Below are 14,448 nucleotides of genomic sequence, written 5' to 3' on the forward strand. Positions count from 1 at the left end.
TAACAGTAATTCAGATGCAATTAGCCTATATAAAAGGCCTCAAATTGGAAGCACTGTCTGGGCCGTCTTTTTCACTCAATTCTGCAATAGGTAGATCTCGCCTTTCACCTATAGGCCGAGGTCGGTGATCTTGGGCTTAAAAAGGTTGGTGACCACTGCATTAGATGATGATACATTTTCGCCCTTGGTGGACAAATAATATTGTTCCCCCATTGTTTTGTCATTTATCAAAAATTAATACTTATGCAAATTGATATTTTTCCTAGTGATTACATTTATTAAACACTGTATGTTGTGTCCTGGGAGGTCTGAGATTTAAGTAAAGATTGGGCAGTATTCAGCCCTACTTCCTGCCTTTCAATCACCTCACTCTGGAAATACTGTGGTGGTCCTCATGCCAGCTGCACAGCATGAGAACAGCTTTTGCACAGGTGAGGCTTTAATAATACAAAATGTAACCATTGCGAGCCCACACATCCAGCACAGTTGAAATTACGACAAATGTGTTTCAATTGTGTGAAGTCTTAAAATATGTAAGCACACATTACCTTATCTTATTTAGTTCTACAATTCAATACAGATTGAATGTGTGCAGCTTTTGAGGAAATATTCAGTTTTTATTCAGTTCTAGAGGAATGTTATTGTTGGTATTGAGTTGGTCCAGACCACACATTTGAGGGGGAGGGCAGTAACTCTAGAGGAAATGGGTGTTGATGACTCCTCCTATATCTAACTCCACATTCCTTTTCTGTAGCCTTTTCGAAGTTTTGGAGCCAAGACTGTGAGACCAGAAAAGGGCAGAGGAAGGATAACTGCAACTAGAAAGCAGTTGTCAACAACCACTGAACATTACAGACTCAAAAGCTCTGTAGCTGAAGGGTAAGAACTTCATCTTTGTTATGTGAGCTTAAACAGACATTATTCCTGGACTTTCACGTACAGCTTAGTATGATGAATCTATTGCCAAATAAAATGCAGGTCACTCCCTAATGTGATCAAATGCTAAAATACGGTTTCATTATGATATTTAACCTTCATAAGGCTGCGTTTCTGTTGATCAACAGTGCATTTTCTGTAATCATCACCTTCCTTACTGCCTGTGCTAGTTACCTCAACATTATGTAAACCAGATGTAGCACTATCTAATCAAACACATGCCTCTCTGAATTGTCCACAATGGAACAGCAACAGTGGTTTCCCCCTCTGGACAGAGCTGGGTGGGAAAGACAAACATGAGCAAGGCGTAGGATACTCATTCCTTAAAGTAAGTTGTCTTGTTAAGAGAGGACCATTTACGAAAAGGAAAGGTCTACCCCACCATTTGTATTTCAAAAGTGATTTAATGATTTATGAAATTGGCTAGCAACAATTTACAAGATGCACAGTTAAGGTCCCATAACAGCATAGAAAAACTGCACATAACACTTGTTTCTGTTTTAGGATTATTCGTTTTTTAGTTATTACTGTATTTACGTTTGACATGATGTCCGTTATGTTTTTTTTGCCGTTAGTTATTTATACCTGTATCTATGGGAAATGAAACCAAAAAGTCTTGCTTAATGATGCGATTGCCTGTTTTTGCAAGTGTCCTCAAAAATGTTGGATAGAAAAAAGTGAATCATACCATTGAGTCATTCATTTCTCCTTTTTAGAGTTGTTCCTATTTAAATGCCTTTTTGGCTAAGGGCTGTAAGATTTCAGACTTTCACTAAACAATTATCATGGCAAAAGCAATGCACCAGTGATAATATTATCATAATATCTATAAAATATTTGAAAGAAAAATAGCGCTATCAGTCTGATTCATTGTTATCCTCTTGCCAATTCAACCTTGCTCAATATACGGTGTAAGAAAAATTGAGTCTTTAACCATAATTGTACAAAAGCGTACAAAACAAAGAAATGGAAGTTATTCAAGAGGCGCTAGATTGTTATCAATCTTAACACAATATGACATTGTATCATAAGAGAATTTAAATGTTTTTTTCTCAAATTGAACCCGATGTATTATGATGGATAATCATCCTTTATACTGCAAGGATCTTTGACTTTGGATATGTCAGACCTTGTTAGGTAAAGTTTCAGGATAAAGCTTGTTTACAATTGTTCCAGGGAGTTGATGTTCTGATTCCTCAGAGACCGGAGCTGCTCTGGAGACGAAGAGAAACTCTCTGTGTCTTGCATGCTTGTGGCTGATAAATGGGCAGAGATTGTCAGTGCAGATGTTGAGATGCGTGATGAAAGTGCTCAGAGTTTCCCCAAGAGGCCGACACAGGGTCCATTGTTTCAGGCCACTTCCTTTAGAAATCTGATGAGCATTTTGGAAATGGACCATAAAGCTGCTGATTCACAAATATCAAAGTTCCTATATCATAAAAATGGATAATTCAATTTTTTAAAGTCAACTTCACTTTCATTCAGTTGTGATGTCACACTGATACTTTACATATAGGCAGAAAGTGCCGTCACATTGTTGTTCATTCCCTGGCTACAATGGCAGAACAAACACGCAGCTGCTAAAGAAGTTTCAAACAAATGATTAATACATATAGTCAGATGGACACTATTAGAAACAAAGGTATTTTGAACAAATACAATACAAGAGGAAACCTGCTGATGAGCATTACATCACTCCTGTAGCCCAAACAGATTTTACAGATGCAATTCTATAATTATAACTAGAGAATGCAATTCCTGAAGAAATTGCTAGTGGGAATGCTTTATGCTGAAAAGCTGACGCTAAACTGCTTTGCTGAAATGTAATGTGTAAGAAGAAAGTGAAGATTTGAGATTGAAATGATACATGAACACTGGGGGCTTGAATGTGTGATGAGAGAAGAAAAGAAAGTAAAAAGGCTTGGAAAAGAAGCAGAATATTTCAACTGCAAACCTTTGAACTAACTTAATGGTGAATGATCTGTCGCCATGCCAACGGCATTTGATGACATCCCATAATACGCTTAGATGCGTTGATGGCTGCATCGTTACCAAACATGTGAAGTTTTGGGGCGTTTGGAGCATTTTCACTGAAGTTATGAGAAAACCGTGAGTATCTGAAGTGTAATTTTTGTGTACTTTCGGGTTAATAATGTGGCCTTTCTGGCAGTTTAACTAAAGGTGTGCGGCTGCTGCTGTGAGGAAATATCAGCCTGAAATTACAATGGGCTTGAAAGGAGGCATGTTGAAACTTTTTGTCACTTCATGCCCTCAAGAGGCATTTTGTTGAATTATCTTTGCTTAATTATTTGTCATTTTTCAAGCTACGAGATGTTTTCCTACGTTTGTCATGATAAATTATGTCTCAGGAATGTAGGGTTTGGGAATTATGGCAGTTTAAAAAAAAAAATATGAAGGCACATTTCAAGATTTCCTACCCTCTAGCTGTGACATCACGCACTCTAGTTAATGTTAAAATCTGAAGAAAACCTCTTTAACAAGGCCTGAACAATGTTTAATATCTCTAAAAGTAAGAATCAGATTTCAAAGTTGTGTTACACGAATAATGTCAGAAAGATGTGTAACATTTTAAAGTTGGAATGAGGTTTCTGAGTGAAAGTATGAATGAACAGTTAGCAGTTGAAGTCGCATGAAGATTTGTTGAAGTCTGAAGATTTTCTCCATTGACTTCAATGTTAAAAAATGTATGAATTATGGGATGTATCTCTGGAATTATGAAAGTTATGAATGAGAAAAGTAATAGCCATCGATTCCCGACTGAGCTGAACGTTTTGATGTTTGAATGGAGTTTCTGCGATGTTCAATGCGGGAGGAGAAGAGGGCCAAAATTCCGGCGGAATAATAATAAACTTTTTGTGCGTAGAATAACATATAGTGGGAATGCTGTATCAGCATTCCAACTAAATTACATTACAGGTTTGTTTGTACACAGGATATACCACACTTTTCCCTCATTTCCAAGCAGCCATGGTTTTCCTGCTCATATTCATGACCGTGCTGCATTTGGTGACCTTGGCCATGCTCCTCATCGCCACCCTGGAGAAGGTGAGACGCATGTTTTCTCTCTTCCTACAGTAGATGTCACTGTTGATCCCTGTATGATGTGAATAAAGGCTCACACAAATGCTGCACATCAACTACTGCCAGCTGTGGTGTTGTGCAATTCTGAGAACCTGTCTTCGAAAACTGAACCAATCTTTATTTTTGCTTTCTTTTATTCTTTCTGCAGTCCTGGTGGATATGGGATGATTTAGAAATCACAGACCTCTGGTATAACTGCTTCCATGATAATGCCACGAAGACCTGGATGTGTGCTGCTACAAATGAGAGCGGTACATTTTAAATGATTTGTTTGCATGCTAGCCTGCATTATTTACTGGTCAAGTTTTGCATTGTGTTTTGCTTGTGAGTGTCTTACACTCATTCTCTGACTCACTCTCCCAGACTGGCTGCAGTCGGTCCAGGCCCTCATGGTCCTCTCTGTGGTCTTCTCCTCCATCTCCTTCCTGGTTTTTCTCGGTCAGCTGGTCACCATGTCCAGAGGAGGACTCTTCTACTTCACAGGCCTCTGTCAGGCATTTGCAGGTGAAGTCTTGAGTTATTACATAAGCCATATCAAATGTTGTCAATGAAAAAAAAAAAACAGCTTTTTATTTTTTCACTTTTAAGAGCCATGAAAGCTTTGAATCTTTTGTGAAAACTTGACTGCACTTATATTTTCTTTGCAAATGTAGCTTTTGTTTCTACAGTTGTTACGAGAGTAGACCTGTCAAAGTATAACTTGACAGGTCTGTCAAAGTATAACTTGACAGGTCTGTCAAAGTATAACTTGATGAGTGAAATCAGCTTGGTTTTTCTCTCTCATTATTTTGTGTTTTTTTGGAATCGTGACTTTATATTAATTTAGATGAATATATAGTTGTATCAATTTGAATATCAGTCTATCCCACATTCACAGTCTTGCTGCTATTAATAATAAACAAGACTATAATAATCTACAACGGAAAATGTTAGTTAATTATAGTCCCCTATAAATGCACTAGTTAATCCTGTAAAAACATACATGCCCATCTGTTTTCGAGAATTCTATTTCAAAGTGTTTTATTTATATTTACAAAGGGATCCTAATTAATCCTTATCAGGTAGTCACACAGGCATACCATGAAATGAACAGGTGTGGTGAGACATTTTGAACTAAAACCTTTTAATGTCTTGCTCCTGCAGGCTTCACAGTCTTTGCTGCTTGCCTCATCTTCACCTTCCACAGAAAGGAGATCTTAAGTGAATCCAGAGATCTTAGCAAAGGACGCTTTGGCTACTGCTTCATCCTGGCCTGGCTGTGTGTCCCTCTCCTCCTGGTCAGTGGAGTGCTATACGCCCACCTGCGCAAGAAGCAGTGAGCCACAAACAGAAAATATGCAAAATAAAAAAGCTCTTCACTCACATTCCAGAGTAAAGATAGTGCACATGAGGAGATAAGAGACTAAGAAGAAAATACTTCTTTAAATGATGTAATACTTTCAGACACAAAATCCACCCTACCATGCTACATGGTATGCGGGACGATATGTCATGATGATGACTCTCTTGGAGACACATTGTTATTGTTACTCAAGACCAAATCAAGAAAACTTCTAATCATGAAGAATTCTGTAATGGAAGTATTTGCTAATCAATGTATACCTTGTACTTAATGTATGATTGTGATTATGTTTGATATGTTTTGTATATATCTGTGTACTTATTAAAGTAAACAGAAGGTGCAATCCTCTGATGTTATGCTGTGGTTGCTAAAGGGTGTGCCAATCGTTGTTAAAGCATCAGTCAACATGTTGTGGCATTCAATGTTTACGTTGATGTGGTATGCTTGCATTTTCCACATCATTTCAGAGGAAGTTGATAGAGAACTAATAAGATATTGGTTACACTTCAGCAGTATCACATTCACCAACACATTTTTCCCAGAGGTAATAAAAACGAAACTACTGTAATTATACCTTTTAGATGGAAAGTTATGTGTAGTGTGAAACTGTTGCCTCCAAACCTACCTGTCAGGCTGGACCAGTCCAAAAAGGGAGCTGTGAGGTAAGAAGCAGTCTCTAAGACAAAGTTGACACGGCACTATTTGTTGCCACACACGTCGAACGCGTTTAGTGTATGACCTAGAGCCAGAATACCAAAGACTCTGATTTAAGTAAAAATACTGCAGCTGTGAAGACCATAGAGCGACACATTCGGCTCGAGACTGTGTGTCTGAGCAGCGAACGGATCTGTCAGCTTTGTAGAATGTCTGGAATCTGAGAACAATGTCGGTTGGAAGGAGTGGAAGTGTTTGGAGAGGTGAGACGATCGGCATGGGAAGGAACACATGAAGAGGTATAGCTCTTAAGAGCTTTTTAGTGATACTCGAGCCTGAGAGATGAGACATGCTTTCCAGGAGGTGGTCTTGCCAACATGGAGATATTGTGACTTTTTGCCAGAAGAATGAATGGAATTACTTCAACTAGATCCAAGGGTGACGTGAGCTGGTCTGGGTTAGATTTGATATCACACTACAGAAATCAGTAGTGGAAACTTTGTTAGCAGTTTTACACAGAGACATCAGGCTGCCGTCATGTCCAACTCACACGAGCAGAGCCTTGATGAGAATGTAGTTTTTCTACCGGTGAATGAGTCCTCCCCAGAGTTCCTCCATTGTGAGAAGGAGCGTCAGGCAGTGGAGAGACTCCTCAATGCAGGACCAGAGGCCTTCTACAGCTCCATCGACACAGAGCGCTCCGGCTGCTTCCTGTCTTCTGAAGAGGTCAGCCAGATAAGCAGCTGGGCTCAGGACTATCGCCTTCACCCGCTACAGGTGCAAAGACAGGAGAATGGAGAGGACGGCAGCTCAGAGATGGAGGACTTCTGTTCCACATACTTCCCCTCCTTCACAGACACACCACCACCGGGCCTGGATCTGGGCTGGCCTGAGAAGAGCCCCTGGGGAGCCAAAGACAGCGTTAGAGTCCACACCAGCCCTCCTGCAGAGGGAGACCCTTCTGTCAGGCAGATCATCAGATGGCACTTGCAAAATGCTGGCGAAGTATGCAAATATATCATGTTATGGATAAACACGTTTATTTTCATATGGTAGAGCTGGAACACTCTGATTTAAGAACTGTTTTTATGATAATGTAATTTATTGAGAGTTAATACTTTAACACCACTATATTTCAGAGATACATCTTCTTTTTTGCTATGTTAATCTGGAGACTTAAGTTAAAGATCGTACTAAAAGAATAGAATACAATATAAAGAACTCCTTCAATTTAAACTTTTCAACAATACATAAAATATAGTAACATGAAGCAACTTTACCAGCTCCACTACTTTTGTGGTTAATATTAGTTCAGTTTTACTTCTGTGAAGTAGCATCACATCTTCCTTTTCTGCATCAATATGATTTCTTTTAGAAAAATAAAGAAGAAATAAAGGGTTCAATTTTGTGTATGCCACTTTCTGGACATTCCGATCAAGTACAGACTAAGGAACATATTTGTATAATACACAGGTAATTGCCATTGTAACGGACAAGTTGACAGATAGTGCAATTATTGGAGATTTACACAAAGCTGCATCCCGGGGTGTCCCTGTGTACATCATCCTGAACCAAAGGTCCATTCAAGAGAACTTCACGCTCAACAGGCTCAGGCATCCGGTGAGTCACCTCCTGCAAATTAGCACACACCTAGCAGCCATTTGATTGGGTATGTTTGACATGACAATAAATTAACCCAAGCACCGCCAGTCAAAAGTGCCACTGGGTTACATCTTAAAGCATTGTTATAAACTTGATACACTGCATTTTGTGTAGTGGTGTCCTTTTACTCTTACATTCCTGTTGAATAATCTTAGGAATGTGAAATGTACTCTTGGCAATAGTTAAACTGGTTGCAGAGCATTCACAGTTGACTGTTTCTCTTGAGGTGGTGAAATGCTGTGCCTGATGTTGAATACCCTACTACAAGATATCAATTCATTTCATGATAGCAGTTTATGAAATTGATGAATGAACCACATTTTAAGTTCTCCATCCCAAAAATGACTCTTGCTCACCATGAGGTTGACATTTATGGTTTTTAGATAACTGCATTGACTATTGTATTGGTTGCCATTACATTTGGTGAAGACATTACAACCCCTCAGAATGAATTTTGTCAGGTTGGTGATCCCTTAACTTTCATCTGATGCCCTCAGGCCAAATACTTTGGTTAATGACGCAAAAAAGTGCAAAACTAATGACAATCACATCTCTTCATCTTTACTTTGTTTCTGTTACTAACTTGCACATTTGTGCATGCTAACATGCTAAACTAAGATGGTGAACATGGTAAACCTGTTTCTGCTAATCATCAGCCGTGTGAATGTAAGCATGTTTACACTCTGACGTTAGCTTTTGGCTCAAAGCACTGCTATGTCTATAGTACAGCCTCACAGGGCCCCTTGCATGGATACTCTTGTTTACTATAAACCCTGTGTAAGATATTATGCCGCTTCATCTCATTGTATCAAAGATAAACAACACCTTTTTCATTTCCTTCTATCTCAAATTTCAACTCTGGTTTGTGGTTTGGCAGAACATGCAGGTACGTGTTCTTGGTGGGAAAACCTTTTGTTCGAGGACAGGAAGAATGGTGGTCGGAGAAATGAAAGATAATTTCCTTCTGTTCGATTTACAGACAGTGATTCATGGCAGCTACAGGTGAGCAGTTGTTTCATTTACCTCATTTCCCATTGTTTTCCTTATTGTAGAAATCATCATTGACATGTGGATAATAACTTCATGCCATTTTTGTATTGTTTATAATTTCAATAGACCCATTACTTTCTATATTCAATACAAAAAGGTTATAATGATGGGTACTTTATTCCCATCATTTTTTATGGTTGTATTTTCCTAGAACAATTAATAAACTGACAGTTCAATTAACTTTTTCTTTACATTTTCATACTATATTGTTACATCCTTGGCTTACAGCTTGATTGAATGTTTGGTTTTGATCCTAATATTTACTGTCATCCTTCATTTTCCTTTAAATGTATCGGAAACACTGATATAACAAGCTATCTTTGCACTCTGCAGCCTCACATGGACCGACGCCCACCTGCACCGGCAGCTGATCACCGTTCTGAACGGCCCAGTGGTAGAATCATTCGACAGGGAGTTCAGGACCCTTTTTGCTGCTTCACTCCCTGTCCCCGACACATGGAGGGAGGCAGGGACTCATGTAGATGTGACTCATCATCTGAAAGACTGCTCAGATCTCGGGTTTCAAAGACATCACCTGTATGAGCCTGAGATTACCAATCCTCCATCCCCACCTGCTGATTCCCTCCTTGACTGGGTAGCCATGGGGGTTATACACACTACAAAGTGCAGTCCTCTTGATCAGCAGGAGGAAATCATGGCCAAGGAAATGCAGATGCAGAGCCAAATGCTGTTTGATAAAAACACACTCTTTACGGACAGTTTTAGGCCTACTTACAATGAAAACCAATTTGTGGATAACAAAAGGTAAATGGATCATCTTGACTTCAATCTAAGTTGTATTTGGACCAATCATACAGAATGCTTTTATAATTGTCATTTACACAAATACAATGTTGGTATTTTTAATTAAAATGTAACTTAATACTGAAAACTGACACCCAAATGAAAAATTGAAACATGTTTTCTGTTTCTTTTCATTCTCTAATTAATTTCCCCTAGCACAGAATTGTTGTGTAATATTTTGTGTTACAGGTTGTTTGCATGACTTATATATTGCGTTCTTTCTGTATGTGACAGGGTGTATCGAAACATAAATTACCAACTTTCAAGTATGTCTTCTTACAGTCATTTTTTAAAATAATACTGATGAAGAGTATTTGTTCTTGTCTTCTTCTAATAACGTTTTATGCTAATCTCTTTCCTGGAATCTTGATTATTTCCATAGAAAATTGTTGATTTATTGTGTTATTGTTTTTATTCCCTGCAGGGTGGATCACATAATAAATAAGGCTATTTCCCGACAACTCTCCGCAGAGAAGAGCACCAATTTAGATGACATAACACGAACAAGACTTGATGATAAAGGAATAGAACCAACACACCATATAAACATCCTTCCGTTTTCGGAGAGAAGAGAGACCTTAAAGAGGGAAGCCATATTGGGAAAAGTGGGAAGCATAAATAAAACTAGCTCACCCATGGAGAACAAACCATCTTCTAGAGTAAGTAACAGGCCTTTTCTACCGAAGCACTTGAGTTAAAATTGTGGAAAACTGAGATGCATTTCTCTCCTCACAGAAACCTCTGATCCTAATGGTGCCGCAGTCTGAGAGCTACAAATCCCTGAGTGACATCATGAAGAGGACTCATCCCCAGCAGAGCCCTTCAGGACAGATCAGGAAGGGATCGAAGGCCGCCGCGTCAGAACTGACCCAGACTATGATGGAGCTGAGTGTAAACAAAACACAAAACAGAGGAGTCCCGATGCCAAGGTTTATGGCTAGTGTAAGTGTGTGGATTCTTTATATCTCTTTCTGTATGTGCTTGTGAAGAAGTAGTGATGGAGGAGGAGATACTTCTTACGAAAATAAATGAACAGCCCCGTTCAAAGCTTACAGAGATGTTACTCTTTTTAAGCTAAGACAATACAGGAAAAAACATATATTTTTAATGCAATGGACAATTTTAAGAGTTTGGGCTATTTTGGTAAAATTGAAAATGGACTCTACTTATATAGTGCTTTATCCAGTCTTTAAGACCACTCAAAGCATTTTACATGACACAAGTCATCATTCACACCATTCATACAGAGCAGTGTCATTTGCACATGTAAGCTAACATTCACACATGCCATCGAGAGCAACTCGGGGTTAAGTATCTTGCCCAAGGATATATCAACATGTTGACTGCAAGGGCTGTGATCGAACCCACAACCTCCTGATTGAAAGGCGACTGCACTTCCTTGCAGCCACAGTCGCCCATTGTATATCTAGTGAAAAGTAAACAGCCAAAATAGACATTGAGTTGTAAGTATAACCCAAAAGTCAGCATTAGATAATGTCTCATTTCCATTTGTTTACATAATATCTCTGAACAAAAACATTTAAAACAAAAAACAAATGTCTAACTTTAGGTGATAAATATGAATATTGAGCCTTTATCCAATAATCAGATTTGTGTTTCATGTATATTTAAATCAAACATATTTAATAAGGTAATGGCTACTTTGCATATTAAGCTAAACATAACTTGTAATGATATGATTTGAATGTGTTTTTGGTGCCTTAAATCTCCTTTTTTCTTTGACAGTGCTTTGACCCAGATCAAATGACACCTGCTCTTAACCTGATGAGGAAGAGGAACGATGAGTTGAAACCGTTATTGTACAGAAGTCAACAAAACCTTTTGCCCAGAGAGAGGCCCCGCAGCTCCTCTTATGCGTCCTGGAGGTGGCCACTCGCAGAGGCGGAGGGAAAGCAGGAATGAGAAGCAAGGAAGAACATACATGATCAATAACTTCTGTAAAAACATTTGTTTTCACTGACCAAGGACAGCCGTCAACAGTGGATGGTTACAACCTCTGCAGTGTTAACCCAAATCAGGCCAAAAACAGGCTATGACTCTGAGAATAAAGCCATTGTTATATGCATGTCTGTAAATTCTACACAGGAAATATTGGTGAGTATTTTTTCCAGAGCAATTACTATTTTGCTCTGAAATAGTGATATTTAATCATTTTGGAGTGTATTTATTACTCATAGCTTCTAGAGTGTGATCAAAAATGCAGAGTCAATTCTATTGGAGTCAAACCATGACCACGATGTAACGGCGGTGATCTCTGGGGCCGTAGATCTCGGTCTCTTATATTATATAGCTTCATTATTGGCGAAGTATATTACTTTGTTCCACGCTAAAACATTGCACAGGAAGCATGTGAATCTATGTCATGTATGCATCTATTTGTCACGATCTGTCTATGTTTTAGTTTGTCTGTCTCTGTTTCCTGTTGTAGTTTGAAAAGTGTTCCCCCTCCCGTCTTGTCTGTTGCTGGTGATTGTGATTGTGTTCACCTGGTGCCCCTGTGTTTTCTCCTCCCTCCTCACCTGTGTCTTGTTGGTTTGATTAGTCCTGTGTGTATTTAGGTTCTGTTTTCCTGTTAGTGTGTGTGAGGTCCTTGTTGCTGGTGACTGTGTTCACGTGAGACAGTCATATTGAGGCTGTGTATCATGAACCACAGCGATGAATAAATGCCCACACCGGGTTGTGTTTTAACTCTGCCTCCTTGCTTGGTCGGGCTGCTCAATGGTCAGCTTCACACACGCCCACATGTGTTACTTAAGCACTTTGGTTTATTGACCTTTTTCATTATAAAGATCATTATGGTTCATTTATTCTATTCTGAGTAAAATTACCTTCTATTCTGAGTAAAATTACCTTCTATTCTGAGTAAAATTACCTTCTAGTTGGAGTAAAATTACCTTCTATTTGGAGTAAAATGACATTCGATTGGGAGTTAAATGACCTTCTAGTTGGAGTGAAATGACGTTCGATTGGGAGTAAAATTACCCTCTATTATGAGTAAAATGGCAGTAGAGTTGTTTTTAATATACACTACATAGAGTAAATAACCATTAAGCAGAGTCAAATCTAAGCACATAATAGAGTAAAATGAACTCTAAAAATACAACTCTGAACAAAGAGTACATTTTACTCTATATAGGTTGGGACCAAATGTAATATTTTTAGAGTAAAATGTTCTTCAATTTGAGTCAATTTTACTCAGAGAAATGTACTGTGTACCTCTACCTGTTTTTTGTTATGTTAATGTTGTTCCTCTTGAATAGTATTAACCTTTTTCACCACTACAAGGCTGTACAAATTGTAATAGGACCTTTTGATTGAAATATAGAATAACACATATTTGTAGACCTTTATTGAATGGATATAAATGTACATTTGTTTTGATACAGTATGAAGGTCAGGATTTGTATATTATATTAATTGGAATTAATATAGTATGAAATAGATGGTATATGAAATGAATGCAATAATCGTTTTAAAGGTGATGATGTTAAAGGTTTAAAGAAGAAAGACAAATACTTTTGCTAACAGTTAACGCACATGAGGTTATATGCTTGTTGAACAGTTTACACTTTTTGATTTAAATTGAGTTATTTTAATAGCTGATACCAAACGTTTAAGACTCACAGCACATGAACCATGACATAGACCACGTGTACAACAAGGAACAAATAAAGGAATACACCAACTGTCTCTAATGTCTGTTTACACCGGTTTAAACATGTTTGCTGGGTTTGAATGGCTGCCTGGACACATGACCACATTTGTATAAATGTGAGAGGTCGACTAAAGGCTGGCTAGCAAGCAATCATTGGGAGTTAAGTATTATATTATAATATCCAGAACAATCTTCATATTACCAAATATCGTACAAGCGGAGTTGCATTTTTAGTCAGATACAGTGCTCCATTGGTTTTATATTATTCACTCATATGTTTTGTTCTCTCCCTGCACGTTAATTGATACGATATACTTTATCGATCCCAAATTGGGAAATGTTTTCATTGCAGCATGTACAAGTATTGCACATAATTAGAAATACAAAAATAGTGGAAAATAAACAATTGTACAATAAAAACATCTCAAAATAGAACATAAAACATAACTAAAAGAGTGAAAATAAAAAAGTTGACCATGACAAAAAATATGTAAACTATTTGACAAATAAAACACTATTGGCGGGCTAAATTACAGCTAACACAATATTAAAGTGGGATTTTATTTACTGGTGGCGAGGGAGGCTGGGGTTACAACAGGGTCGGCTCTAGAACAAATCGAATGGGGGGGCAATCATTTACCAAGGGGGGGCACACACTGCCGTCAACAACCAACACACAAACACCAACGCAACTTCAATTTAAAAAAACATGCTGTAAAGTCTATTGTCTTTCACACACATTGCAGGGGTGTAGTGCTATTGTATACTGCACCTATGACTTGTGCATACATGCACGGTTGTGGCACGACCACTAAAACAGAAACATATAAGGACAGAGGGTGTCGTTTTCTCATACTGATATTCTGCACAAACTGTGCTGTTGTATTTGCTGTAAAGTGTCTTTACTGTAGGTTATTTTGTATTATACTGTATATACAGCACTTTGGCTCGACCAAAAATCGTTGAAAAATGTGCTATATAAATAAAACTTGATTTGATTTGATATGGACATAGGCCATCATATAAAAAGTGTGCAAATGTATTTAGTATCCTATCCATGTGAACATGTTTTAGGTGGGGGTGGACCTAACCTCCTCTAGGAGGGTCTGGGGGCATGCTCCCCCAGGAAGATTATTTTTAAAATATTGAAGTTAAATGCATCAATCTGGTGCACTTTGAGAGCAAAGTGAAGAGATCTATGGATAGCCTACATCTCTCAGCA

General features: G+C 38.3%; 2 protein-coding genes across 7 annotated transcripts; both read left to right on the top strand.

Annotated features, from left to right (window-relative positions):
- The first annotated feature begins 739 nt into the window (after window positions 1-739).
- Window positions 740-5,787, top strand: LOC117548220 (epithelial membrane protein 3-like). 5 transcript variants are annotated; one of them, XM_034219366.1, is made up of 6 exons: window positions 740-879; window positions 1,186-1,264; window positions 3,874-4,002; window positions 4,187-4,289; window positions 4,402-4,542; window positions 5,182-5,787. In XM_034219366.1, exons 3-6 carry the CDS (start codon window positions 3,925-3,927, stop codon window positions 5,355-5,357), a joined length of 498 nt encoding a protein of 165 aa, XP_034075257.1. In that variant the 5' UTR covers window positions 740-879; window positions 1,186-1,264; window positions 3,874-3,924; the 3' UTR covers window positions 5,358-5,787. The 5 variants fall into 5 exon arrangements, with proteins under 5 accessions (XP_034075257.1, XP_034075258.1, XP_034075255.1 ...); XM_034219367.1 differs by having other exon boundaries at window positions 3,890-4,002; XM_034219364.1 differs by lacking the exon at window positions 1,186-1,264 and having other exon boundaries at window positions 744-879; window positions 3,890-4,002.
- A 274-nt stretch (window positions 5,788-6,061) lies between these two features.
- fam83e (family with sequence similarity 83 member E) lies at window positions 6,062-13,261 on the top strand. 2 transcript variants are annotated; one of them, XM_034219340.1, is made up of 7 exons: window positions 6,065-7,039; window positions 7,508-7,654; window positions 8,574-8,698; window positions 9,080-9,511; window positions 9,975-10,209; window positions 10,286-10,492; window positions 11,297-13,261. In XM_034219340.1, the coding sequence occupies exons 1-7, from the start codon at window positions 6,572-6,574 to the stop codon at window positions 11,471-11,473; spliced, it is 1,791 nt and encodes a 596-aa protein (XP_034075231.1). In that variant the 5' UTR covers window positions 6,065-6,571; the 3' UTR covers window positions 11,474-13,261. The 2 variants fall into 2 exon arrangements, with proteins under 2 accessions (XP_034075232.1, XP_034075231.1); XM_034219341.1 differs by lacking the exon at window positions 7,508-7,654 and having other exon boundaries at window positions 6,062-7,039.
- The last annotated feature ends 1,187 nt before the right edge of the window (window positions 13,262-14,448 follow it).

Source organism: Gymnodraco acuticeps, unplaced genomic scaffold (assembly GCF_902827175.1).
Source record: "Gymnodraco acuticeps unplaced genomic scaffold, fGymAcu1.1, whole genome shotgun sequence".
In the NCBI taxonomy this organism is placed as follows: Eukaryota; Metazoa; Chordata; class Actinopteri; order Perciformes; family Bathydraconidae; genus Gymnodraco; species Gymnodraco acuticeps.

What these genes read in the sequence shown, in the direction of transcription:
- LOC117548220 (XM_034219366.1), top strand. Translation starts at nt 3,925, where the DNA reads ATGGTTTTCCTGCTCATATTCATGACCGTGCTGCATTTGGTGACCTTG. An exon ending in TCATCGCCACCCTGGAGAAG is followed by an intron (nt 4,003 to 4,186) that starts GTGAGACGCATG and finishes TTCTTTCTGCAG; the next exon opens with TCCTGGTGGATATGGGATGA. An exon ending in TGCTGCTACAAATGAGAGCG is followed by an intron (nt 4,290 to 4,401) that starts GTACATTTTAAA and finishes TCACTCTCCCAG; the next exon opens with ACTGGCTGCAGTCGGTCCAG.
- fam83e (XM_034219340.1), top strand. Translation starts at nt 6,572, where the DNA reads ATGTCCAACTCACACGAGCAGAGCCTTGATGAGAATGTAGTTTTTCTA. An exon ending in TCAACAGGCTCAGGCATCCG is followed by an intron (nt 7,655 to 8,573) that starts GTGAGTCACCTC and finishes GTGGTTTGGCAG; the next exon opens with AACATGCAGGTACGTGTTCT. An exon ending in AGAACAAACCATCTTCTAGA is followed by an intron (nt 10,210 to 10,285) that starts GTAAGTAACAGG and finishes CTCTCCTCACAG; the next exon opens with AAACCTCTGATCCTAATGGT.